The following is a 25,327-nucleotide window of genomic DNA, read 5'->3' as shown; positions in this document are numbered from 1 at the left end:
GCTCTGAAATTAATTTTGTTATGTTTAACGTAACTTTACGGACAAATAACTGAGATTGTTCGAAATACTTTTTTAAATTGTTCATTACTAATTTAAGTTCGAAATCATCACGAATAGGCTACATTTATGAAACGCCTCGCCGCCCTTCGTATGACGTCATCGTTTCACATCGGCTCATCGGAAAAACTAGTTACCGAAAGTAGAATTTTCGTCATATGATTACACGGAAGCGCACAGCGAGGGATCTAAACAGACAAGATGGCATCATACCCTGGAGGAGGCGATGAAGGTACCAGCTATATACTTGAAATTAAATCGACTTTGACAGCCTCGCCGGTGGTGCGGTAAACATAGATACTCTCGGGCTTGAACAAGTGGCTCTTGTTTATGCGCCTGTAGCTCCTCCGCTTGCTAGCAGCAACATTAGCTGAATTCATGTTAGCAAGAAAGCTAACCCAACTAACGTTTAACGTTAGCCGTTGGTCGGCGCTCGATTAGCCTTAACGTTAGGTGGTTAGCTTGGTTAGCCGATAGCTGTACGAGAATGAGTTAGCAAATATGTGTGAACAAAACTAAACATACATACAACCAGACAACCGTAATGTCGTTTCACTCCGTCAAAGTCACTCGCTTTATAAACGTCAAATATCTTGAAGGATCGACAAAATTGACTTAAAGTTGGCCGAATTAACTCTGCTAACAAACTATCGTTACCCGGCTGTGGACGTGATGTTTTGTAAATGTCTCTCAGCAGATATGAAGAGTAAAGCAGAGTGTTCACATGGTTACCTACACATATTCAACAAAGTATCACGCTTTTTTATTCGTTTTTAAAGTGTGTGAAACATAGGTGACACCCCCCCCCCCTCCTATAAAGTGTGTTATCTTATTCATATCAAAGTTACAGTAAACAACGCAGAAGTCAGTTACAGCGGCACGCATTGCTCAGTTATTAATTATAATTATAATCATTTATTCCAAATGTGAGATAACTGGTTGTGTAACAGTGTCAGTATTTGATGATTTAACACCGACCTTTTGTCTTTCAGGCAATAACCAAGACCAGATACTGGAACTAGGAACTGTTTTGTTAAAGGAGTGAGTAAAGACTGGAGTTCCGGGCTTCTCGTTATTGAAAGAAGGCGGATCATAACAATCTGTTTGTGTCTCCCGGTGCAGTTTCATTTTTGAGCGGGTTAGGCGGCATGGAGATGGCAACGAGGCTCTGACCAGGAAACAGCTGGATGGAGTGGAGCTGAAAAACCCAAACCACAAGAAGCTGGCCCAGTGCCTGCAGCAGATTGGAGACGAGTTGGACGGAAACGTAGAGCTTCAAAGGTGAGCCACCTTTCCCGTGTGTCAGTGCATCCAATGTATGTATGTGTTTGACCAGTATTATCGGCCTGTCCTTGATCACTAAATGCTGTTTTCCTCAGAATGATGAACGACTCTTCGCTCAGTCCCACAAAAGACGTGTTTTTGAAAGTTGCCATAGAGATCTTTTCGGATGGCAAATTCAACTGGGGCCGGGTGGTTGCACTGTTCTACTTTGCCTGTCGACTCGTCATCAAAGTGAGCTTGGGGCGCTGCGTTGGACACTCCCCTCATAATCAAAACTTAGACATGCCTGTATTAAGGAATTATGATTCTATCACAAAGACCTGACCAAAGTCTGAAGCATCTCCCTTTCACACCTTCTCAGGCTCTCGTGACCCAAATTCCTGACATTATCCGAACAATAATCAACTGGACCATGGACTACCTCCGCGAAAATGTCATCAACTGGATCAGGGAGCAAGGTGGCTGGGTAAGAAGCAAGCTCTCCAACCTTTAAGTACATAACCTGCCCGACAGCTTCCATTGCACATGCTAATATTAGTGTCTGTTGTTGATCCTTTTTAGGAGGGCATCCGATCCCACCTAGGCACACCCACATGGCAGACGCTGGGAGTTTTCCTGGCCGGTGTCCTCACGACCGTTTTAGTAATTCGCAAGATGTGAGGAATTTGGGATGAGCAAACACGTGAACGATCGGGAAGAGGTACGCCTGACGTTTCTGGGGACATGATCGAGTATATCTTAACGGGAGCAGGAAGAAGTAAAGGCAGAGTGAGCGAGTCTTATGGGAAGAGCTTGTATTTGGACACAAAGAGCCACTCTTCGTTTCTGCCGACCCTCTTATTTGCAAGCACTGGGGGTTAGACAGAACGCATTGACGCACCCGTAATCCCTACGCCACGAGGATGTGGTGGGGGGGTTTAGTGGAAGAGTTTGGATGCCTTTAACAGGGAACGTATTTTAATTTATTTATTTTTTACCCGGTTTGGACAAAAGAAAAAGTCAAAGCGTTCTGTTATCTTCCCTGAAAGACGTATGGCCTGAAAAGTCCATTTTTTCTCTCTTGCATTATTCCATCTTTGTTCCACTCCCAATTTCTTTTTGATCTCCCCACACGATCCATCCACCTCATCCAGGTGCTAATGAATCTATTTTCCTACGTATTTGTGAGTGTTAGCAGGTGTGATCTGTAACGACCTGCTGCCAATGTCACAGGGTGGTCACATCTCATTGAGTGAAGAGGAGATCGTTTTGACAAAATGATCATTAGACAAAGCAGGAAGAACGTGTCGACAAAATGTAATATTTGGGCCCAAATCATTTATCCCCCTGAATGCACAGCTCAACCTCATTTTCACTGGATGAATTAAGTGCCACAACAGGGATTGATGTAATAAGTTATGTTTACATTGAACCAGAATCATCACAGTCACACCATCCTGTGCATCATTTAGTCACATGCTCCTTCTGGGCGCTTCGACCAGCATTGGGACCTCAATGCGGCTCCTACGTTAAAAAAGCGCAGCCTGCCTGTTGTTGCCTGTGGTTTGAGCGCTGCCGCATCACGTCACGCTTCCTGTTGTGTGAGGAGAAGTCGAGCAGAAACAGGCAGCACCGATGCTTACCTCACGTCACCAGATCCAAAGTACTGTAGGTTTACTGGCGATATTCAAACTGCAATCGACACACCTTTTTATACATTCTTCTTGTTCGTCAGTGCCTTGGTGGTTTTTTTTCTTCTTTCTTTTTTTTAACTATGAATTCACTTTGATATTCTCAGATTTTCACCTGTTTTCTATCACGTTTGTAAAGCTGGATTTAGTTTCCAGTCCCCCGGAAACTCTTTTTTTTTTGCTGTAATCTCGTCTGTTGTAATATGAAAAATAAATCTTTTAATGCTGGTGTGATGTGTAATTGGTGGAGGAAAGAGACAATTGTTCTTGGCATCCCTATGAATAAATACATGTGATCATTATACAAACTGCAGATCAACATGTCAGCAGGCTAATGTTAGCGTTGAGCTAAATAAACAGCTTTAGAGGTATTGAGCGATTCGATAAAATATGCATATTTGTAGCTTCTGATGCAAATGAACGATCAATAGTTAGCAAAGATAATGAAATACCGGTAGCCTGATGGGTTGTCCCGTAAACGCAGGCCGCCTTCACGTTTAAATTGTGGTTATGGGGATTTCCGTTCTTACAGAAGAAAGGTCAGAAGGTTCAAAAAAGGTCACAGATAAAGCGTACCTAATCTAATGAAGAACTGACCTGTAGTTGGCTGACTTACATGTTCAGATTGTTTTTATAACCTGAAAACTGCAAGCCGTACAAGACAAAGCCAAAACAAAACCTAAAAGGAGTGAAAGAACAGCAGAAATGTTCGGTCATTGAGTCAATGAATCAATCGTGTGTCACAGTTTTTAATGCTGTTTATTGATCAAACACTTAATAAAAAAGGCTTCATAAGGCCCTGCTGTGCCTCCATAACGTGAGACACATGATTTCTTTCCGGCCCGTTTGGAAGCACAGGCTTCTCACGGTGACACAGAGTGAAGGGGAATGTCTGAACAGGGGGGGGCCCTCGGCCTCTATCTGGTCTCCAGCACCCCGTCTCGGATCCTCCACCTCCAGGTGGAGCTGAAGTCTGGAGCCGGAACGCAGCTGAGCTCCAGACCGGACTCCTGCACCTCCTCGTCGTGAGCCACCCACTGGCCCCGCTGGGTCTCCAGGGTGAAAACCCTCTCGGTGATCTAAAAAAAAAAAAAGAAGAAGAGGCAGCACACGTGAGCGCAGGAGGGATGTGATCTGGCTTCTTCCCCCCCCCCCTCGCCGCGTTGAGTCGGGCGCTCGCTCCTCACCTGATCGCTGATGCCGGTGGCGATGTGGCCCACCTTCACCCGCCGCGTCTCCCTGATGCGAATGCTCCTCCTGTTGAAGTCTCGGATGCAGACCTCCACCCCTGAGCCAATCGCAGAGCAGGGTTACGGTTTGGTGCGCCGCTGAATACGCTTTCAAAATGAAAGGAGACGGACGTCCGTGTTTCGATCTCACCTTCAAAACAGCAGGCCGGCGGTTGCTGCGAGTGACTCAGCAGCTCCACGCTGAAGGCCGGCGCCTCCGGCTGACTGCTGGAGGAGAAGACGCCGGAGCTCAGCTCGTCTCCTGGACTCAGAGACCAGCGGCCAGAGTCCTAGAATAAAGACGTGGGGGGGTGGGGGGGGGGGCAGTGGGTGTGTTATTACTTCAGCTAACGTGGAAAAAACAACAAAGAAGCTCCTTCTTTAAATGGACACAGATTTGGCAAAATTTTTGGAGCATCTGTGGATCACAGACGTTAGGTCTGATAACTGGACGCAGGGTCACCTTCTTGTCCCACGGCTCCCAGGTGGAGTACGGGTCACTGCTGAGGCACGACAGCAGCTGCTCCTGCATCTCAGCCGGGTGGAGCTGGGACAGGCTGCTCAGGTAGAAATCTGAGAAACGAGCGGAGACGCCACATTTAACACAGGAAGGGCCCCGGGGAGGAGGAGGAGGGGCGCGATCTCACCTCTCTCCAGTTTGCGCAGCTCCAGTTCGGGCACGGTGGTGACCTTGTGACCCCTCTTGTAGCTCGGCTCAGAGATCAGCGTCTGTGGACAGGAGAGCGAGTCTCGCTCCCGCGCCCCGTCCGCGGCGTCCTCAGCGGCCTCCTGGCGCTCCACCTCGTCCCTCCCGCTGCTCTCCAGACGTTGCAGGGAGTCCGGAGGCTTGTTGGAAACGAATAGGGGCTCCGTGTAGGGTCCCCTCACCGGACTGGTGAGTCCTCCCACTGCAATCACACAAATAGACCTTCACCACTCAGGAAGTTATCTACGCCGCATCGTTTTGGGTACGTCACGCAACCACCACTTTGCGCGTCATGCGCGCCGCGGTCACCTTCTTTCAGCGCTCTGGCGGTCTTTCCTTTGAGGGCGGACGCCGACGCTCTCTTGGCCGGATCCTTCTGCAGCCCCGCCGCGATGACCTCCGCCGTGAGGGGGCTGCAGTCCGGCGGGATCTCCCGCAGCGGCGGCGGCTCGTTGGCAATCTGTGAAGCATCGCAAAGGCGGAGTGGTCGGGTCAAAGGCTGAACACCGCGCCGGGTGGGGTGGTGTCTGTGTGTCGCTGCGGTGGTGGGGGTGCGGGGGGCGTACCTTCAGGTAGAGTCTGCAGGTGTAGTACCTGGTCCACGGCTGGCACGCGTTGAGCATGTGCAGTAGCATACAGCAGCTGCTCCACACATCTGCCTGGGCTCCGCGGGGTTCCCCTTTCACCACCTCGGGGGCCATGTGGCTCTCTGTGCCCTTCAGCTCTGCGTACGATTCAAAACAGTGAGATGTGCAAGACCCACAAGGGGGTGGAGGATGGTGGGGGGGCACTGGAATCACACAGCGTTTACCTTTGGACCCGCTGAGGCTGTGTCCGTGATTGTCGAGTCTCTCCGCGTGTCCAAAGTCGCAGAGGAAAGAGTCCCTCCCGTCCTCCGACAGCAACACGTTGTCCGCTGTGGGAGACGAGCGGTCAACAATCCGTATCTGCTGTTTAGCTTGTGTACATTTATACTTTTGGACATACGTTTATATCATGTAGTTGTTAAATGTTACATCTTTTGTTTTTCCGATACATACTCATTGTGCGGTGTGGTGTGTGGGAGGCGTAATTAGAAACAGGGCAGCTGCAGACACAACGCGGCCTGCAGCTGAAGGGGCAGCTATCAGAGGGAGGTGTGACGTCACCGAGGGACAGCTGCTGCAGGCGAGCCTCGGCCGAGGAATGGCGGTGCAGTTCGGCCGGCGGACACCAGGGGGCGCCTGAGCCGCGGCACCACTCCCGACTTCTTCCCGTATCGGTTTTCAGTCTCGGTTCTCATTTTCCTTTCTCCCTTTTTTTAAAAACTCCTTCCCACTGAATTTTCCTTTTTCTGCTTTCTTTCTGTCGTGGTGCTTTGTCCTCCATCTTGCTTCTCTCTCTCTCTCACTCCCTTTCACTGGCAAACTCACATCCTGCTCCTCGTCCCATCCCCCCAGTTATGTTCACCCCCCCCCCCCCCTCCTTCTCGCCTGCTCTCCTGCTTCAGTGCGCATGCGCCGCCCTTTGAAAATCAGCGGTGAGTCACACTGTGGGAAATTCCCACTGTGGCAGTCTGGTTTCACAACCCAGGTGCAGAGGATCAAGTCTACTGCGTCCATGACGCTTGAGTTCCACCAAAACAGCTGCACGGAGACACCGGAGCCTCATGAACAATCACATTGTTTAAATTGATCATAAAAAAATGACCCCAGAGCCATGTATATAATGTGATATATATATGTTGTTATTGAGACATTAAATGACCTCTATTGGATCTTCCAATGTCACCAAGCACTCCTCTCGTGATTGGTCGGGCTGTTTTGGATCTCATGTCACCGCACCGGGTGGCTTCTCTCCAAAAGGTCACTCGGTTTGAACTTTTTGACTCGCTACCCGCGTTCTAACCCACGAACGGTTGTTTTTGCTGATACGGTGCAAATGCAAAAAAGTCTATTTTTATGTCTTTAAACAACTGCAGAGATTGTAGTTGTAGATGTTTTATAGTATAACTATTGCATCATCAACGTACCTTTGACGTCTAGATGCACCACCTTCTTCTTCCGTAGGTACTCCAGGGCCGTCAGGGTTTGCGAGTGGTAGTGGAGACTCAGGTCCTCGGGCAGCCGGCCCCGCTCCGCTATCAGCCGGCCCAGCGAGCCTAGAATAAAAGGAAAGGTCAAACCGGGACATCCTGTCAATATCTACTTCTGCCATCGCTGACAAACAAAAGTGTGTCGCTGTGTTTATCAAGCGCTGCGTCTCTCAACAAGTCATTTCTGGCCTCCCAGAACCGCCCACCGCCACGCTTCTCGTGTCTTTGCACTCCATCCGTCCATCACATCTGGAACAGCAGCAGAGCAGGACGCGTTCGCTCACCGGATTTGTGGTCCATGAGGAGGAGGACGTTCGCCCCCTCGCGGACCACTCCGAAGAGTTCCACCACACGAGGAGATCGGAGGGCGCTCCACGCACCCACCTCCTCACTGCTGAACCTCTTCAGGGCGATCTGTGAAGGGGAGGCGAGAGTGAGAGCGTGAGCGTTGCCTTAAGACGCCGTCGCTCCCGAAAGACCCCAAAAACAGACGCGGTACCTTTTTCACGGCGAATTTGAAGCCCGTGTTGACGTCTTGAGCGCTGTGCACCTCCCCGCAGGACCCCCCCTTGACGAACTGCGTGAGGACGTACTCCCTCCCTTCCTTGTATTCGGAGTCTACGGGCTGGATGTTCTGAGGGGGGGGGGAGGGGACATGTTAAGTTAGTCCGAGGCGCATTTTAACGCGGCCCGCAGCGGACGTGCGGCGGGGACGTACTTGGTTGTAGAAGATGATTCCCTCGGTGCTGTCGGAGTCCCCCGCCGAGCGCCCCCCTCCCTCCTCTCGGGCCTCCCTCTCCACATCCTTGAAGAAGGGCCCGGCGTAGCACGGGTCGCCCTGGCTGACGCTGCCCCTGAGCCCGGCGAGGGCCAGCGAGCAGTCCCCCGGCGGCCCGCCCAGGGAGTCCGAGTCGCTGTCCCGCCCGTAGGAGTCGAGGTCGTCGAGGTCGTCGAGGGCCCCGCGGCCCGGGCCCCCCCACCCGAGAGGGGAGCAGCCGGCGCGGTAGATCGGTGTGCCGTAGGGCGCCGGCCCCCGCCGCCGCTCCTCTGAGCTCTGGATGCTGCCGCAGCGGGACGCGCCGAGGTCGCCTGCGAGGGACGACTCGTCCTGCGAAAGGCACGACGTTCACATCACGATGTGGGGGGGAGTGTGGGGGGGGCGGGGGGGGGCGCAAATAACGAGGAAGAATCGGAACCGGAGTTCTCACCAGGGTCCGCACCAGGGAGCTGCCGCTCTCCTGCTCGGGGACTCCGGAGCGCAGCCGGTGCCGGTGCCTCTCCTTCTTCTTCTTCTTCTCTTTCTTCTTCCCGGCGCCCTTCTGCCTCCTGCGGGTCTTCCTCCTCGGGGAGAGCTGCTCCTCCCGGGCGCCGGCCGTGGTCGGGCACGCCACGTTGTTGTGCTCTGAGGAAAGACTGACGCACGGCAACGGGGTTATTTGGCGTTAAAGAATGCGGTATGACCAGTGGGAGCACATGGGGGGGGGGGGGGGGGGGGGGGAAGACAAACCTGCTGCTGAAGCAGTTCGGGGAAGGAACGAAGGAGCGCTCAAAGCAGGAAGGACTGAACTCCTGGGAGTCCTGGGTTTCACCTGAGGAGAGCGCAGCGCGTTAACACACACACACACACGTACTTCATCTACTGTGATTGAGGAGCACATGTTTACATTCGGCCTGGGCGATGAAGGTCGAGGTCTTCAGCGGCCTCTCTCCCACTTGCTCTGCTGTGCCGCGTGTCAGGAGTTTGTTTATCAGCGGGCTGAAGCCGGCCATGTAGCCCACTTTGCTGTCCTTCCCACCACCACCACCGCCCGCCTCCTCCTCCTCCTCCTCTTCTTCCTCCTGGTCCGCCGCCGCCGCCTCCTGGTCCGCCGCCGAGCAGGATGGGTAAGACCCCTTCAGCTCCGCCTGGGAGGAGCCGGAGAAGGGCGCCGTGGAGTTGAAAATCCTTTGCCTCACCGCCATTTCATCGGTTGGATCTGTGGGGAGAGAGCGTCGCAGGAAGCGATGAGGTCGGGGGCAGCTTTCCTTCAATAAACCTCGAGTTTCGTTCACAGGCTCCTCCCTCTGACAGCAGCGAGCCAATGACACGCCGCTCTTTCATTTCCTCATTCACTCTATTACTCTGTACGAGGCATATTTTAGCGCAGTTTCCTCATATGAACAAAACATTGTTTATGACGTCTGTTACGTTTATGACGTTTATTCTGGAACATGGCACGTCCTTTTATGGACGATCCTGTCGTTGAATAAGCGGTTTTACTTCGCAGGGTGTTAAAAAAAGAGAATGAGGCCCCGATTAGACATATTCAGTCATTTTCCACATAACGATTTCTTTGAACGGTATCGTTTTTCTTCACAGTCCATCAAATATGTCCCCAACTCCCGTCCTCATATAACTAACGTCACCCATCGTGGACATGCGCTCACATCCGAGCACATTCTTGGCGTAGCATTACTTTACAACATCAGTGATGGAGAATATTAGTAAAGCCACTGTATGCAGAGCCGAGAGGAAAGAGTTGTTCCCCGGACACAAACCAGCCATTAAAGAAGAGTTCCACAGGATGCACCTGAATAAAATACACTATACCTTCAATTCCATTGGACCCGTTTTTACCAGCAATATTATTCTGATTAAACATGAGCACGGTGTGTATTTCAAGCCTGTGTGCTAACAGAGTGTAAAACATCTAATTTCCCCACTGGGCATTAGTAAAACGTATGGATTATGATTAGTGTGTACATTAAATATTAACTGACGACACTATATTGGAACGTACGCGTTGAACCGAGCAGCAGTTTTCTCCCACATCGTTTCCTGTCTTTTTGCTTTTCTTCCAATTACGGGTTCATACTCCTCAACAGGGGTGAAGTCTGCCTAACTCTGATGCACTCTCATGCTGCCTTCAGTGCACGCGCTCGACCCTCGAGTCAACCTACTCCCGAGTTTCCCACCTCCGGGTAAACCAACTCGGACCAGAACCGGGCCCCGGGCGAACACACGGTGGAGCGGCCTGTAGGTGAAAGTGCGTTCTTTAGGCAGCTCCTCGGTAGGCGGCTTGGAGGTCGGACCGGTTGCACTGCGACGATCACTTTGAACTGAAACCTCTGCGGTGGTTCAGATGCGACAGGAAGCTCGGGCCCCGGCCTTGTTTTGACAGTTGCAAACCGCCGCTGACTGAAGCGCTCCGTTTCACTCAGAGGAAGTCGTCTGCAGCACATCAGGCTAAATTTACCACGCCGATCTGCACGGTTGCCTTCAGGTGGCCCGTGGGTTACAGTTGTTGAAACGTGAACAGGGCGTGGGGGGGGGGGGGGGGGGTGTGAGGGTGTGAGATCGGCGCCCTTTCACCTCGCCGCCGGTGTCGTGCAGTTTGAGAGGCTCAAATTGTGTGGGGGGGGGAAGCAGTTGCAGCAAGTTGCATCAGAGGATCCTCCTCACTGCAGCTTCTGCTGCTTTCCACTCCCCCCCCCCCCCCCCCCCACCCCCACACACTAAGACAAACATTCCCCCTGTAAAAAAAACCTTGCTCTCAACAACACAAACAGCAACGACAGAGAGCGGGTCAGGTCTCAGTGAAAGCCGTTCGAGTGGAGCCGCTACCTGGTGTGTGTGTGTGCGTGTGCGTGTGTGTCGACTTCACGCCTCTCTAGATAAAAGCAATCCAACCGTCACTTCCGTTTCAGAAAGCCCAGCGTAACACCACAGCCCGAGGACTTTACGTGGAAAGGAACAAAAGTGTGTGTGTGTGTGTGTGTGTGTGTGTGTGTGAGGCACGGGGGCGTGCAGACGTACCGACAGATGTCTGAACTCTTCTCTCTCTGAATAAACCCGTCCTCTACATCAGTAAACTCGGTGCTGTGTTCGTCCTCCTGATCCTCAGCCACTTCTGCTCTGCTCAATGCCGGCTCTCAGCCAGCCCCAGAGGGTGGGGGTGGAGGGGGCGGAGCTTACTGACAAGGACTTATGGGAAATGCATCTCCACTTCCCCTTATCCCTCCCCTACCCTCTCCTCCCTCCCTCCAACAGGGCTTTGCCCTTCCCTTCGGCTAGATTGGAGGATAACATGTGTGGCGGCGCTTTTGATGGACGACTCTGAGCGGTGGACGGGACGTGATCCATTAAAAGTTAAACAAAAAGCAGGACAGGGAGAAACGAGAGGTTTTTTTTCTTCTTCCCAGAAGAGTCCTCGCACACACCGAGACCCTCTGACGTGTCCTCTGATACGCTACAAACTTCCAATTCCTAATAGTGGAAGCATCTGTGTGGAAAAACGTTTGTGATTTTAGGGGAGAGCGTGTGAGCTGTCAGTTTTCTTTCATCACGTATCCAAAATAATCTCACTTTCTTTCCCCCCCCCCACTCGCATGCACCGAAATCAAGAACACGACTGGAGGGGACCACAAGGCGCTGCTGCCACGGCGCAAAGGAAACCCGCTGCCATGGCAACGGGCCTCCTAGGAAGGCTGACGGTGGTTTGAGCGACTCACTCTACACTTGTCTGGAAAAGAAGTCACGTCGGAGACTCTTTAATTTTATTTTATTTTTTAAAGCGGCGAACAAGGGTTACAACGGCGCCTTTCGCTGCCAAAGGTCATAAAAAAGATACGGCCGATGAAGAGGAGGAGACCCAGATGCTCAAAGTCGATGGACAGAAAATGGGCTTTTTTTTCCTCTATAATAATAAAACTGAACATCATTGGGTTTTCTACTGTTCGTCTGTATGTTTTTTTTTGTCACCTTTATGATTTCTTGTTTGGTCTCAAAAACATTAAACAACAACAACAACAACAAAAAGATAAAAGAAGGAAAAGTGGTAATTGTAAACCGTACGTACTAGTGGATAGTTACACAACCCTAAATCTTAACATTATTGTGCCACAATCAGTTTGGGTCCAGTGTCCAGAGGAACCCTGGGCCCAACTCCACGTACAGCCAGTGGCTCTACTCGGGGGGGCGACTTTGGCCGCACACCCACACGGATTAATGAAATTCCAAAGCCTTTAGTAAGGACGGGGGAAAAGGGTCTCAACGTGAAAACACACAGCCCAGCATTCCTTGAAGGGAAACGCGGGCTTCTTCCCAGGGGGAGACGTCACCCCCCCCCGACCTGGACGACACGTTCCCACAGCGTTTGAGAAAACATGTATCGCAATGACCAGAGTAATCAGTCACACCTGGCTCTCTTCTTACTTCCTCATTTCTTGCTTCCTTAATCTGCAACCGCAGCCGAGAGACGGGTGTCGTTAGAGTAATCCGAGACCTGCGTTCCCAACATGTGCTGCTCATCATGTTTATTATGTTATTAGACGAGAAGACATAAGCCGCTGAGCGGTCGGCCTTGTACACCTTTTGTCCGTTTTGTATCAGTATATCGAACGGGGGGGGGGGGGGGGGGGGGGGGGGGATTCTTTCTCTTGAAGTCGTCCACTTCAACTTTGAGCCAGCGATGAGGCACATTTCTGACCGATTGTTATTAAAAGAATAACTGATTCATGTAATTCATCTCGGCACATGAATCAATAAGGAAAATAATCACTAATTGTCAACACACAGAGTTTCAAAAGCATGCATCCCCTCTAATGTTTCTACTAATGTGGAGGCTAAAATGATGTTAAAGGGGATAAAGGGGAAAAGAACTTTAAATCTGGGATTCATTATAGTGTATATGTTCCAACATGGTTATGTAGTAATCCCCTCTATATTATAAATATTATATATTACATTAAATAAGCTGAATAGCTACTCGTATGTGAACGTGTAGGTACAGTTAGTAATAACACCTTTCTTCTGTTTTCTCAGGTGGTACACAGGCATAGCTGTGCATGCATTAGTTATAACATGCTTATTACAACCAACATCAGTCTGTATAACTGGAAAGTGCCCGGGTGAAGCCCTATTGAAGCCCTGGATAAACCCTGGTGAAGGGTTAGATAAACCCTGGTAAAACCCTGGTTTTAATCGTAGACATCGTGTAACGTTACCGGACGTTAGAGCCGAAGTTACTGTTTACCGTACCGGGCTTTGTGCTGTTAACTCGTCACACATTAAATATTATAGTAATAAAAATAAATCCCATATCTCGCGTTGACTGTGTTGTTCGGAAAGAGTTCCTCTCGTTCTCAGAGGTTCCATAAACAGGACTTCCGCCATTTCACATAAAAGTTAGCTTTTGTCCTTTGTCATTGGAGAAAAAGTCGCGACTAAACAAACGACACGTTTTCGCCCAGAAGGATATTGGAAAGGCTGGAGTAGTACACCGGCGAACTGTTTAATTTAACGATGAATGTGTGGTAGATGTTGCACTTACCGATCCTCCAATTAGTAGGCGTCGGCCGATGGCGATCAGATCACCGTTTAGCTCTATTACCGGTTTCCGGTTTGAATTTCAAAGTCATTCTTATACTCCTTGAGTTTTACAATAAAGATATCCAAATGCTGTAATGGATAATATATTTGTGACTTTTTTTTTCATCTTTATTGTGAATTGCTCACATTCGTGTTCTTTTGATGCTACTTTAGTTTTTTATTTAGTTTTTTAATTACTTTTGTGCTTTTAGTTTGAAGTTTAATTTTCCGAACTTCCTGTAAGCGCCTCCCAATAAGAGGTATGAAAACTGAAGTGAAGTTTTTAACGCTTCAAGTCCTGTGACACATTACAAACTACCCATTTTAATCCCGTCCTAAATTTATCATTTTAATTAACGTTTTTATACTTTTTAAATGTGTTTCTGTCCAATGCAAAAACACATCCAATGCAATTCAACGTGCCTTCATTGTTTATTCTAGTTTTGCTTAACGACCCTAAAGAGTCACTGCTGTAAATAAAATTAGGCCCATACAAATGTGATCATCTGTACTTGCACCGATTTACCACAAGATGGTGCCACGCCCTCCTAATACAAGGCCATACCTTATTTTGGTCTTTATTGACATGTAGCTGTCATCATTTGTGGCCTAATGATAATTGTACTGTGATGATTTAGGGTTAGGGTTAGGGGGTTTGTTGTTGTTGCAATTGTTGATCTTAACTCTGATATTAATATCCCTTCATCTGAAGAAGGATATGACCAACATGTTTAAGTGTAAACAAGTGCAATGCAAAAGACATTCCCACTAGTCCTTCTTCACTACCTTTAATGTATTATGTATTATGATATATGTATTACGACCATATCTTGTTTTCGTAAAGAACAACATGTGAAAGCATATGTTGTGATAATAAACGTGTACAAAATGTGAGCAAAATCTTCAGTGGAAGAACAAAGATCTAAAAAAAAAACCTAGAATTGTTGACCCTTCGGACTCTACAGTGACCGCATCGGTTCTGTGAGGTGCACACCATCCTCCTCCTCCTCCTCCTCCTCCTCCTCCTCATCATCATCGGCTCAGCGCTCCTCAGTCGGACACAGACGGAGCGATAGAGAAGCTGCTGCTCTGTTCAGAAAATGGCCGACAGATTTTCTAGGTTTAACGAAGAGCGTGATTTCAAGGTAACGCACCTAAGGCGACCGGCGGTTTTTGCACGTATTGTTGTCGGTGTTTTAGCACGCGTATTAACGCGGAATAAAACGTCCCGGGCGGCTTCGTGTTACTTCAAACTGCACCGGTGCGTTTCGGGGTTAGGTGACACTTGCTAGCGCTGCAAGCTAGCTAAGCTAACGCCAGTGCACTGCGGCTCTTTTGCATTTAACTTCCCGTACGTCTCGGTGTTTGGCTGTGCGCTATATTTGGTTCCTGCCCTGGCATACGAGCCGCAACCCGATGCATGCTACGCAGCAGGAAAAACGCGATATTGAAGTCCAACTAGCTTGTTAGTGACCTTGGGTAGTCTGGTTGTTTATCGACATATGCTAACTATGGGCAGCTAACTAGCTAACGTTAGCACGCAGCTAACTGGTGCGCACATTAATAGCACTAGCAAGAAATGGCTGTATCATTTTGACAAATAGCTGGAACACAACGACACGAGCTAGTTAGCTCGGTTTAATTATCCTGGTTACGGTCAGCTTTGTGTTAGTCAAGTAAGTTAATGACGCAACTACACTTTTATCTATTAAGTGGGAGACATTCCTAATGAATGTGGATTAATTTAACACATCCTTTGCCACTAATTTGTTGAATTTTCCTAAACAAACGGCCTCCCAATAACTACATTATTTCAACGATTGCTAACGTTGCCAGACTGTTTTTCTTTTTAGCTCATTTTTTTGTTTTTGTTTCTATAATGCCAGTTAAATAAGCTCTTCACTGGAAACAAAGGGGGTTTTGACTAGGGGATCTTGTTGTGTGATGTTGACCTTTTTATTTGGGTAAATAAAATCCGTCCCAGCTGCACCGGGATGTCGGTATTTGTTGTTGTTGCTGAGACGTTGTTCCACGTTGTTCCAAATGTCGAGCAGTTTGTTTTTCACTGCCTGTTATCTCTTGACCACACCCGGGGAAAAGCCAAACACAACATCACCGTTTACACTAAAATGAGATGCACGTTTTGTTGTGTTTCGGGCTTGGGTTTATTTCACCCAATGCGGAGTCTGTTACTCTTCGGGTATTTTCCTCCAAATTGAGATGTCCTCATAACCCTCCTTGCTTTACCCAGCATCGGTCATGCTTTGTGCCCAGAATTATTTTTTAAAGCTGCCAATTTTTTTTAACAATTATTTCAGTGTAATCCACCATCTGGCAGCCGAAGGGGAACATCTCTGTGTGCAGGTGTCGTTCTGCTGCACATGCTGTTTTTTCCTCAGGAAGATGAGATGTGTCGCAGTCCTTTACCTTATTAATGCAAGCACAGTGCAATGTGGTCATTTGGGTGATTTTTTTAAAACGCCTCAGTCAAGAGTTTTTGGATTATCAGGACATTTTCTTCCCACAACACATTGTCCAATTGGAAAAAGTTGTCTTGGTGTTATATAAACATAATGTGTGCTTTTAATGTTGCGGTAGCTACAGGATAGTTGGCTGACCGGTGTGAGCTAGTGGAATTTTCTTATGGGGGTATGTAAAGAAATTCTATTCTTGTGTAATTGGTGAAGTTGAGGGTCAGAAGAAGAGCATGATATTCACTTGTGCTCTTTTTTTTTTTTGAAGAAGCCAGTGATGCTCTGGTTTGACTTGAAAGCTTTTTTTGAGGTTTTTTCTATCCTAGTGAATGTGGCTAGAATCGCTTTAACTTTTTATTTTGGCACTTATTTCCCGTCAAAATGCACAGGTGAATTACCAGACACGCCATGACACCCATTACAAGTCAAAGCACGTGTAATTGCTTGTGACGTTGCCGGTGTGTTTTTTCCCTTCTAAACGACGGGAGCTCAGAGTTCTGCTGTTTTTCGGTCACTGAGGTGAATTGCTGTGCGGTCTGAATGAGTGTGTTGAAGGCAGCTCCGGCTCTGGCACAGTGGCGCCCTGTGTGTGAGAGAGATCTGCTGTGAAGGCATTCATATGCTCTGTATTCAGAAAGTTTCTCTCTCACCGCGTGCACTAAAGCCTGCTGCCAAGCAACGCGGCGGAGGAAACACCCACAGGCGGTACACCTAGTGCCCCACGGCCCGACCGGTCCGACGGCTTTGCCGGCTCTGTCGATTTACACCGTTGCCGTTGGAGCTTTTGCATTCTTCTAATCCTCAGTTGCAGAAATGCAACGGGCTATTTATGAGCCCATGTAGCTCTCTCACCTCCTAATTCGAGGCTGTATGGAGCATCCGTTTAAGTGTGTGGCCACTTCTCGCTTGCTCTTGTAATGTTCATAAGAGGACAGCTCTGTCCTTTCTATGCAGCATCGCTGAGTTGTTTGTGTACCAGGGTCAAATGAGGAGGCAGCAATGAAAATAATACGTCATTGTGGTAGACATGGAGGGGGCTGTGCTTATGGCACATTACATCGTCTGAGCAGGGAGTCAGCAGGAGGAGAGATGGCCGGGGAAGGGCAGGGAGTCATTGATTTGTTCATACAAAGCCTCTTCTTTTCCCCTCGTAATAATCCCCGGCTTCACTTAGGCTGATGAGTGGGTCTCGTCTGAATTAACAACTGCCAGTGGCATCAGATCACCTCTTTCTGGGCCGATGTGACTATTTGCTTATCTCTGGAAAACCAGATTCCCCTAGAGAGCAGTGCACTGTGCTGCAGCTGTACGTACAACATTTAGTCCACAGCGATGCAAGCTGACCTCCCGCTGTGCCCGTTCTGTCTCTCCCGATAGACGTGTCCTGGTAGCTGCAAGCATCTAGTAAATAATACAGCGCAGACTATTTTTGGAGTGAGGAAAATGATGTTTCTTTCAGTGAAAATCTTTCCGTCTTATGCTAGCGTTAGTCTGCAGAAAACCACTCACAAACATGACCTTCGTCTCTCCTCCGCCGCTTAAGAGAGGAAGCCGTTCCGTCCACAGCAGAAACCGCTGGACGAGCGCGCTGCTTTTGGTTGGTGTCGCAGGCCCCGTTACTCAGTTTCTATGCCACCCAGGGCATGGACTTAAAAATAAATGTGTATGAGTGAAGCTAGGCTTCAAATTGAGACAACAAATAGCCCGAGGGGGAAGTCGTCCTTCACTGCCGTCGCTCCTGGAATACGTTTGCCAGGGAAGAAAAGAGGCAGCAAAGCTAACACTGTCAAGAACATTTTAAATCAAATGCAATAAACTAATGCTCAAAGGCTGTTTCATATACTATTAACTGGACGATGGGACTAACAGTCACATGTTTCCTATTGTTTATTCCTGCTGTGTTTACTTCTTTCCACCGGTGCCTGGATCTTTGTTGTGCTTTATTGGGATTTCTGGTAATAGTAATAATGATGTATTTACAGTAGACAGTAAGTTAATGTAATTTGTTGCTTTCCTTCTCGAGTAAAATACTATTTTACAGATATCTTTATATTGGTTATTTTATTCATATTAAATGATGAGCAAAAAAATCATCACAACCATAGAGAGTATCTAGAATTTCTCTTTAAATTACAGATTATTTTGTTATTAAATACAGTGTCTTTCTGTCTGTCACAATCTGCTGGTTAAACATCCTGATATTTCTGCCCTGGTACCTCAACATAGATGATGTAATGACTTTGTTGGGGTGACAATTGGAGCCTTCATTGAATATTTACACAATGACCTGTTTATAGATAATTCTTAGTAACTTGAATACATATGATGCAACAGAAAAATAAAGACAGTCTGTTCAACTATTGAAATATATAAATATATCTTTACAACCAGGAAGAAACAACATCGTGCCATAATCCAAGACGATATCTCGCGACAGTGATATAGTATCAATATGTTGTGCAGCCGCCGGCTCATCCTTTTCCCTCTTCGGAAAGACAACATGTGTCTGAAAGATTCTTTACAATGTGTGTCCCTCAGGGTGGGAATCACTTTGACCACTATGAAGAGGGCCAGTTGGAGCTGGAGCAGGCGTCCTTGGACAAGCCCATCGAATCGGTAAGGCTCACATCCATCATCCCGCACCATCGGACCAGCTGTGAGAGTGGATGATTGGTCCAGGGAGGAATAAGAACCACACCGTGTTATACTCTATGCAGTCTGTCTAGATGCATCCTGTGTTTTCTTGAACACAATTGCCACCTAACCTTGTAGAATCACTCGTCCATTGATGCCCTTAAGCCCCCCCGTCCTATGCCCCACACTTCCCGTGTCCTCTGCCTCCTCCATTTCCCGTGTGACAGTAAAAATGCTCATGTATATGCTAGCTCCTCCTGTTATTATGTACCGATAACAGATAAACATTTGATCAGTCTTTCATTAGTCATCTTAGCCGTACGAGATGAGAGGACTCTGAAAGCGTGGAGTGGATAAAGCACCGTCCTTTTACGGCAGTTTTGTCAAGAAATAAATATGAGGTTATTATGAAAGATCCCTGCAGTTTTGATACATTTGTCTTGGCTGATGTATCTATTAAAAATGGATGGGGTGTTATTGTAAATATACCCTTTTAGACAAGAATAAACTTGTGTCCCCGGGAACATTTGGATTTAAAAGCAGCCTGATGAGTTTCCCCTGTTAACCTAAAGTGGGGGGGATGGGGGGGTGCTTATTCCACTCCATTTAGCAAACAACAGAGAGCACATAAGATGGTGTGAATGGCTTCATTTGTGTTTGAACGAGTGTGTCAATGTAGCTTTTAGAATTCATGTGTTAGTGTTTGTGTCTATAGGACAGTTATCTTATTGTACACAACTTGGGGTGTTCGACATTTCTCTCCTGCAGCGAATTGGCCCCTATTAGCTAAGCAGCAATGACCCGGTTTGTATTTGCACGCTCTGCTTTCTTACTCCTATCTTTAGGGTCCTTGTAACGCTTCTCCAACACTCTCTCTCTCTCTCTCTCTCTCTCTCTCTCTCTCTCTCGCTCCCTACTACACAGTGATTCGGTGTACAGTACCCTCTGTCATTCTGTGCTGGCATGGTGCTTGTGCAACTGGGACTGCATTTTTTCGCTGAAGAGGCACAAAGATAATGGCGCAGGAAGCTCACTTCTGTCTGTCTTTCCCACTCTTGCCCCCCCCACACCCCCCCACTCTGTCTCTGAAGCACTGTGACCAGGCCCAAACTCCTCTTACCGACCCGGGAACCTCTCGGGTCACCTCTCCTCAACGTTATGGATGTGTTAGTATGATTCAGAATGACGGTGTATCTGTGTAATCTCAAACAGACACGTTGAACATTTATTTAACAAACTGACTGCAAATTGTTTCCTTAATCGGTCGAAGATCGATGATGATTAAAATATGAAGCACAGCTCTATTCAAACAATTGGTATCTTGGATTAAATTGTACATGTATTCTAAACCTTAATTTTAACATATATAATTATATTCCAGTTGTAAATAGCTGAATCCAACAGATGAGTGTCACAGAACATAAATGCTTTGCACTTTATATATTTGTAGCCTGAACATGTGCATTCCAGTGAGAAACATTTAAAACTCCTGGGTGAGTTTGCTGCATCACATCCTTTTGTCAGGGGCACACAAACATTCCCGCTGTGTGTGGGTGGAGAGAGGTGGAGCGAGGTGGAGAAAGGTGGAGCGAGGTGGCCTGCTCACTTGGCTTCATTGGCTCTCTTGCTCCTGCGCTATTATTTGTGGAGGAGCGCTGAGGGCCGCGCTGCAGCATCACACAGCTCTTTACAAATCCGTGAAATAGACGAAACCAAAACAACACGCCGATTTGTCTCTTGAGAAAAATAATTAAAAAAACACACACACCATTCTTTTTGGAAAGGACATGGCCAGCGAAGGGAGGTGGCAGACTTTTTCCCTCCTCAGGCAAGTAACCACGAAAGTTTGCCACCGACTACGACTGTTGGCCCTGAAGATGATTTATTTTATTTATTTTTCAATTTTTTTAAGAGCATTTGGTCACAAACAACGTAGCTCGACCACGTCACGCACCGTGATCTGTTCGGCCCGGCTCCTCGGAGCCCCTCCCCCCTGCCACTCATTGTGTGTGATCTTTAGGCAGCTAGAGGTCTGTGGTACTTTATTGGGATCATCTTTCTCTCTCTTGTCTTTTACCCTTTTTGGCCTTTTGCTCTTTCTCTCTAACCTTGTTTTTGCATTGCATGTGTTAACTTGGTAGCATTCCGTACTTTTTATATTTCAGTCTGTCCTAATCACGACTACAATATTTTCCTCTCGGACTCATCCCTCCCACGTCCTCTGCTCCCCTCTAACCCCCCCCCCCCCCCCCCCCCCTTGTCAATGAGCGATATGCAGCGGGCGGCCTCAGAGCCACAGAAACCACACATAGACACCAGAAATCTGAGACACATCGGTACACAGGCCACAGGAAGGTAGCACAGCCTTTGTTTGCATATATATTTTAATAAGGTGTGCAGCCTTTTGCATCATAGCCAGCCATTATATGACCTGTCTAGACAGCTAATATGTGCAAAGGAGAAAATGTCAAACCCTTCTTTTCCTTTTTATTTCTTCCTCACCCAAGTGTTAACCCAGTGAACAGCAGGAAGGGAGGGGGGCGGGGGGGTTCAAGGTCATTTTTCAAGTCTTCAAGCACTCCAGTCCAGTAAGAATGGGGGGAAAAAAAACTATACAATGAACCATTTGCATGACCATCTCGCTTCAAAGTCAGTGGGAATGCTCCAAGTTTAGAGTCGTGGGAGACCCCTTCAAGCTTTTGATTGACTTTGATAAATGTCCGCTTGTTGATTTGTGGCCTTCAGAATTGAGGTAAGTATTCTTTATTTTATTAATTAGACTTCTGTCATTTGCTCCCCATCGCCTAGTTGATGACTCTTTTTAATCCCCTCACGTGCATTCTGACGCATCCGCACTCCCATCTCCACATGCCGGGGAGTAGCATCCTGTTTGGTCCTCCATGCCCTGAGACGGTCGTTTCCGTTTAGTTGCACCTGCATGAGAAGAGGCCGACTAGAGGAATGCGCAGGGCCGCCAACACACGGGAGCTGCGGGCGGGGGGGGGGGGGGGGGGGGGTTAAACGAGGGGTTAAACCCGCTGCAGCAGCGCACTTTCGGGGGTCTTAGCAAAAGGGACCCTGGGAGGGTTTGACGCTGTTGTCCTTTCTAAACCTTTTTAAAAGCTCAGATCTGCGATCACCCAAAGAAGATTACACGAAATATGTCATCTGGTTTCCTTAAGTCCCTTTTTGATTTAATACGCCCGTTTTACCAGGACACACCAAAGCAAACGTACTGGTCACATACACTACATACTCTGAGGCTTCTGGGTGGGGTCCCCTGCATATCACTTCCCTTTTACCCATCTTCCTTTTTGTCATGCACTGTGCTCATTGCAGCACAATGCAAACTTTAAAAAAAAAAAAGAAAAAACATCCCTTCTCGTAGATCTCGTTTGTTTGGATAACATTTTCTATTTTTCTTTTCTCTTGTATTAACAGTCAGTTGGTGGATTTATTGATATGCCTACCTTTTTTTTCTGTTTGTATACAGTATCATGTCTGTTTAAACGCAGAGAGAGAGATTTTTGCATTTTTAAGTACTCAGAGAAGCTAAAGCAGGACTGCAGCTGAAAAAGCGTTTGGCCGGTTTCTTACGTTGTGTCACGTGTGACTGTTTTTTTGACAGCCCAGTATTTTAAAGCCAGGTTCGTATGGAAATGCCTTCACTCCACTTGCACTGCTGTTGGACTCGCCGTCGTTGCTTTCATCCGTCCGTCCGTCCGTCTGTCTGTCTCTTCTTTTGGTGCACTCATCTGTGGGTTCGACAGGCAGTCTGCGCCTCATCTCCGCCTTCCAGCCTCCACCCGGCCTGTTCTCCACTGATCTCTTTATTAGTGTCAGCAGTTCGCGACTGATGCCTCAACCGGCCCGGCCCTGCTTGTTTTTCCTTTTTATATTTCTTTAATCTTCCCCCGGGATGAAAAAATAATAATGGAGGAGAAAACCTGATTAGTTTAAGGTAGGGCTTATGTTTTTTTTGTTTTTTTTCCAGTACACAGCCCCAGGGCTGAACCCAGCAAATCAGCGAACAGAAGTATTTCACAGGCTTTTAAATATTTTTTTTTATTTTCCTCCTTTGTCCAAGAATCCTAGATCAGCTAATCCCTCCCATCTATATGGATGCTGCTTCACTGCGGCGTCTTTCAGGAGGAAACGCCCCCAGTCGGCCGCGTGGCGTGTAGCAGCGGTAGCACGACACAGATGTGCCTCTTAACGTCCCAACTAAGAGTTAATGCGGAGAGGCCCACCAGATTCCTTTCTTATCTCTGCCCACAGCGGAAGGGATGTGACAGTAAATCAGGTTAAGAAAAGCTCGCGCATCCATGAAATGGATGTGGGGGGGGGGGGGGAAAGAGACTAAACCCCAACAGGAAGTGAAGCTGTTCTCTATCTCGGGAGGAAGGCATCAGCCAGATGTTTTGGATGATTTATTCCGGTCATCGTGATGGTAATCAGAAGTTTTTTTTTTTTTTTCTTTTCTTTCATCAGTTAAATGGGCCAAAGGAAGGCATCAGTTGGTCAGAACCAAAAAAAAATCAACAACAACAACAAATGTGCCCTAAATAAGGCCTTGTGGGCGGAGACGCAGTGTGCGCTGTGTGCGCGACCACCACTCCCTTTACATGCACTAACCCATACACACCCAGCCCCCCCCCCCCTGCCCCCATACACACCTGTCCTGACCTCCTCTCTTGTCAAAGAGAACTAATCGAGCCCCGTTGAGCCGTCACCTTCCTCTCTGTGCCTGATCCACCCAAAACTAACACAAGTTGGGAGTTTCGTACCCCCCCCCCCCGCCCCCCCACCCTTCTGTATGTGAGCCATTCACAGCGCGCTACTAACACCGACGATCCTTTTTGTTAAAGGTCTTTAACAAAAAGCTGCATGCTGTTTTGTTCAGGCCCCTTCACTTCCTGTTCGTGAAAGTTGATGTCAATCTTTGTGATTATAAATATCCTTCATTTTTTTTATTTTCTTTTGTTGGTTTGTATGCTTTGGTTGTTTATTTTGGTAGAATGCAGTACTCTGGTGAATGTTAGACAAACTTGGAATAGTTATAATCACTTGGAATAGTTATAATCACAACAACCCCCCCCCCCCCTCCCACCCCCTTTCCAACCCCTCACTGCTTATTAAGAAAATCACTGTTTCCTGTTTATTTGTGCTTGAGGATGTACTGTAGTGTGTAGTGGTGGGACGGTCTTGCATTTCACTTAATGTTTTCCTTTTTCTCGCTGAGCCACACTAGTGATATAACGGTCTCAGACGTGTACATTTAGCCCCAGACGTTTCCTGTTGTCCACGTTCTCGCACGCCGCCTCACTGACGAATCGTCGGTTGCCCCGATCTCGTCCACATGTACACATTATCTCACCTCATGTTGGCCAAAAAATATATATATATATATATATTTATTTTCCCAGAGGTTTATGATTATAAAATGAGTACTATTATATTTACGGGAGCGTTGAATAAAACGTGTGCACGTGGCTGGGACCAAGGCCATTGATAACCGACCAGAGAGGCTTCAAGTGTCCAAAAAACGTGCACAACAGCTGTCTGTCACACGGAACGGGGCTGCATGCACACGACGTCTCCTTCACCCGCGCACACCCACACGTCCTCTCACCCTGGGCCTTGTAATGGTAATCCAAGGCCCACTAGCTCCACTCCTGTCTCTTCCTCTCGCTATATTATCTCTGATAACTGCATATGTCTCATGGTGCCCCCGCCCCCCCCCCCCCCCCCTTTTTGTCATTATTACGTAATCACAGCCAGCTTGGAGTTTCTGGTCCTCGTTTTGTTGATGCAAGATTTCCATACCTTGTTTCTGTCACTTTTCTACATGTGCAAAGACCTTGCTCTGTAGTGGTCTATATACACATATATATGTATGCGTGTGAGATACATATATTGTCCCCTCCTTCCTACCATCCTCTTAACTTCTCAACTTAGCGGATGTGACTTTGATTTGTTATTTTTTAATCATCACCAAATCAATAGAAATGCCCCATTTCTGACCTAGTGTAGGGAGTTGTCCTGTAGACTACAGGCTACACATAGCCTCATGTATGGATCATAGTGGAAAGCCTTCCCTCTTCTCAGTCTCCCACCCTTTACCGCCCCCCCCACCCCTCCTTACCACCCCTTGTGCTGGAAGACACTGATATTACACGCTGTAGGTGATGTGGATGATGATCAATGATGATGGTGGTGGTGGTTGTGCTGATGATGACAGTGTGATTTTGAGTGTTTTTATTTTGTTTTTGTGTTTGTTGGTTCTACCCAAACGGGGAAATGCTCCTCTTATTATTGGAATATTTTTGGTTTTTTTCTCCTCTGCTCTCTCTGCTAGGATAACATCGGACACCGGCTGCTTCAGAAACATGGCTGGAAGTTGGGGCAAGGTCTCGGCAAAAGCATGCAGGGTAAGGAATCCCTCTTCTGTACACCTACGTTCATGAGTGCTGCTGTGGTTGTCTTTCTCCCTCACATATCCAGGTTGTTTTTTAGCTTATTTATTATCTCTCTCATATATATGTATTTTTTTTGTCTGTTGCTGGGTAAATTTGATTTACGTCGCTCTCATGCTGTTGTTCCCTCGAACGTGGAAGAGGGAGGAGAATGATCCCAAAGCCTTGTAAAGGATTATCACTGGATTATTACTGGCAATTCTGAATGAAGTTCAACACTACAATTTAATTGTATACAGTTACAATAACCTGGAGTTGTTTTAGCCGTTATGGGCTTGGATGGTCGCGTACCTTCAAACAGACGTCCTCTGAGCAGCTTCACGGGAGCCAAACGCTGTTCCTCTTTTGACTCGCGGGTCGTTTATTCTGCCATC

At 47.7% G+C, this 25,327-nt stretch overlaps 3 protein-coding genes across 4 annotated transcripts in view; 2 read left to right on the top strand and 1 right to left on the bottom strand.

The window, feature by feature from the left end:
- Window positions 1-19: 19 nt before the first annotated feature.
- Window positions 20-3,239, top strand: LOC119220118 (apoptosis regulator BAX-like). The gene is made up of 6 exons (XM_037475807.2): window positions 20-289; window positions 1,050-1,098; window positions 1,180-1,338; window positions 1,437-1,572; window positions 1,703-1,807; window positions 1,903-3,239. Exons 1-6 carry the CDS (start codon window positions 259-261, stop codon window positions 1,999-2,001), a joined length of 579 nt encoding a protein of 192 aa, XP_037331704.1. The 5' UTR covers window positions 20-258; the 3' UTR covers window positions 2,002-3,239.
- Window positions 3,240-3,749: 510 nt separating this feature from the next.
- map3k14a (mitogen-activated protein kinase kinase kinase 14a) lies at window positions 3,750-13,383 on the bottom strand. Of its 2 annotated transcripts, none has more exons than XM_037475804.2 (16): window positions 13,332-13,383; window positions 8,685-8,996; window positions 8,528-8,609; window positions 8,229-8,433; window positions 7,739-8,128; window positions 7,520-7,654; window positions 7,305-7,434; window positions 6,958-7,086; window positions 5,758-5,862; window positions 5,513-5,670; window positions 5,256-5,406; window positions 4,888-5,148; window positions 4,704-4,813; window positions 4,392-4,530; window positions 4,199-4,299; window positions 3,750-4,090 (listed from the first exon to the last, which is right to left on the bottom strand). In XM_037475804.2, exons 2-16 carry the CDS (start codon window positions 8,980-8,982, stop codon window positions 3,929-3,931), a joined length of 2,556 nt encoding a protein of 851 aa, XP_037331701.2. In that variant the 5' UTR covers window positions 8,983-8,996; window positions 13,332-13,383; the 3' UTR covers window positions 3,750-3,928. The 2 variants fall into 2 exon arrangements, with proteins under 2 accessions (XP_037331701.2, XP_037331702.2); XM_037475805.2 differs by lacking the exon at window positions 13,332-13,383 and adding an exon at window positions 10,817-11,017.
- Window positions 13,384-14,397: 1,014 nt separating this feature from the next.
- Window positions 14,398-25,327, top strand: part of gpatch8 (G patch domain containing 8) — a 25,825-nt gene continuing 14,895 nt past the window's right edge. The window contains 3 exon segments of the mRNA XM_037475793.2: window positions 14,398-14,514; window positions 18,382-18,459; window positions 24,836-24,908. Of these exon segments, the coding sequence (XP_037331690.2) occupies window positions 14,470-14,514; window positions 18,382-18,459; window positions 24,836-24,908 (196 nt within the window). The 5' untranslated portion in view covers window positions 14,398-14,469.

This window comes from Pungitius pungitius, chromosome 12 (genome assembly GCF_949316345.1).
Source record: "Pungitius pungitius chromosome 12, fPunPun2.1, whole genome shotgun sequence".
NCBI lineage: Eukaryota > Metazoa > Chordata > Actinopteri > Perciformes > Gasterosteidae > Pungitius > Pungitius pungitius.
This window is presented reverse-complemented; position numbering and strand designations above follow the sequence as displayed.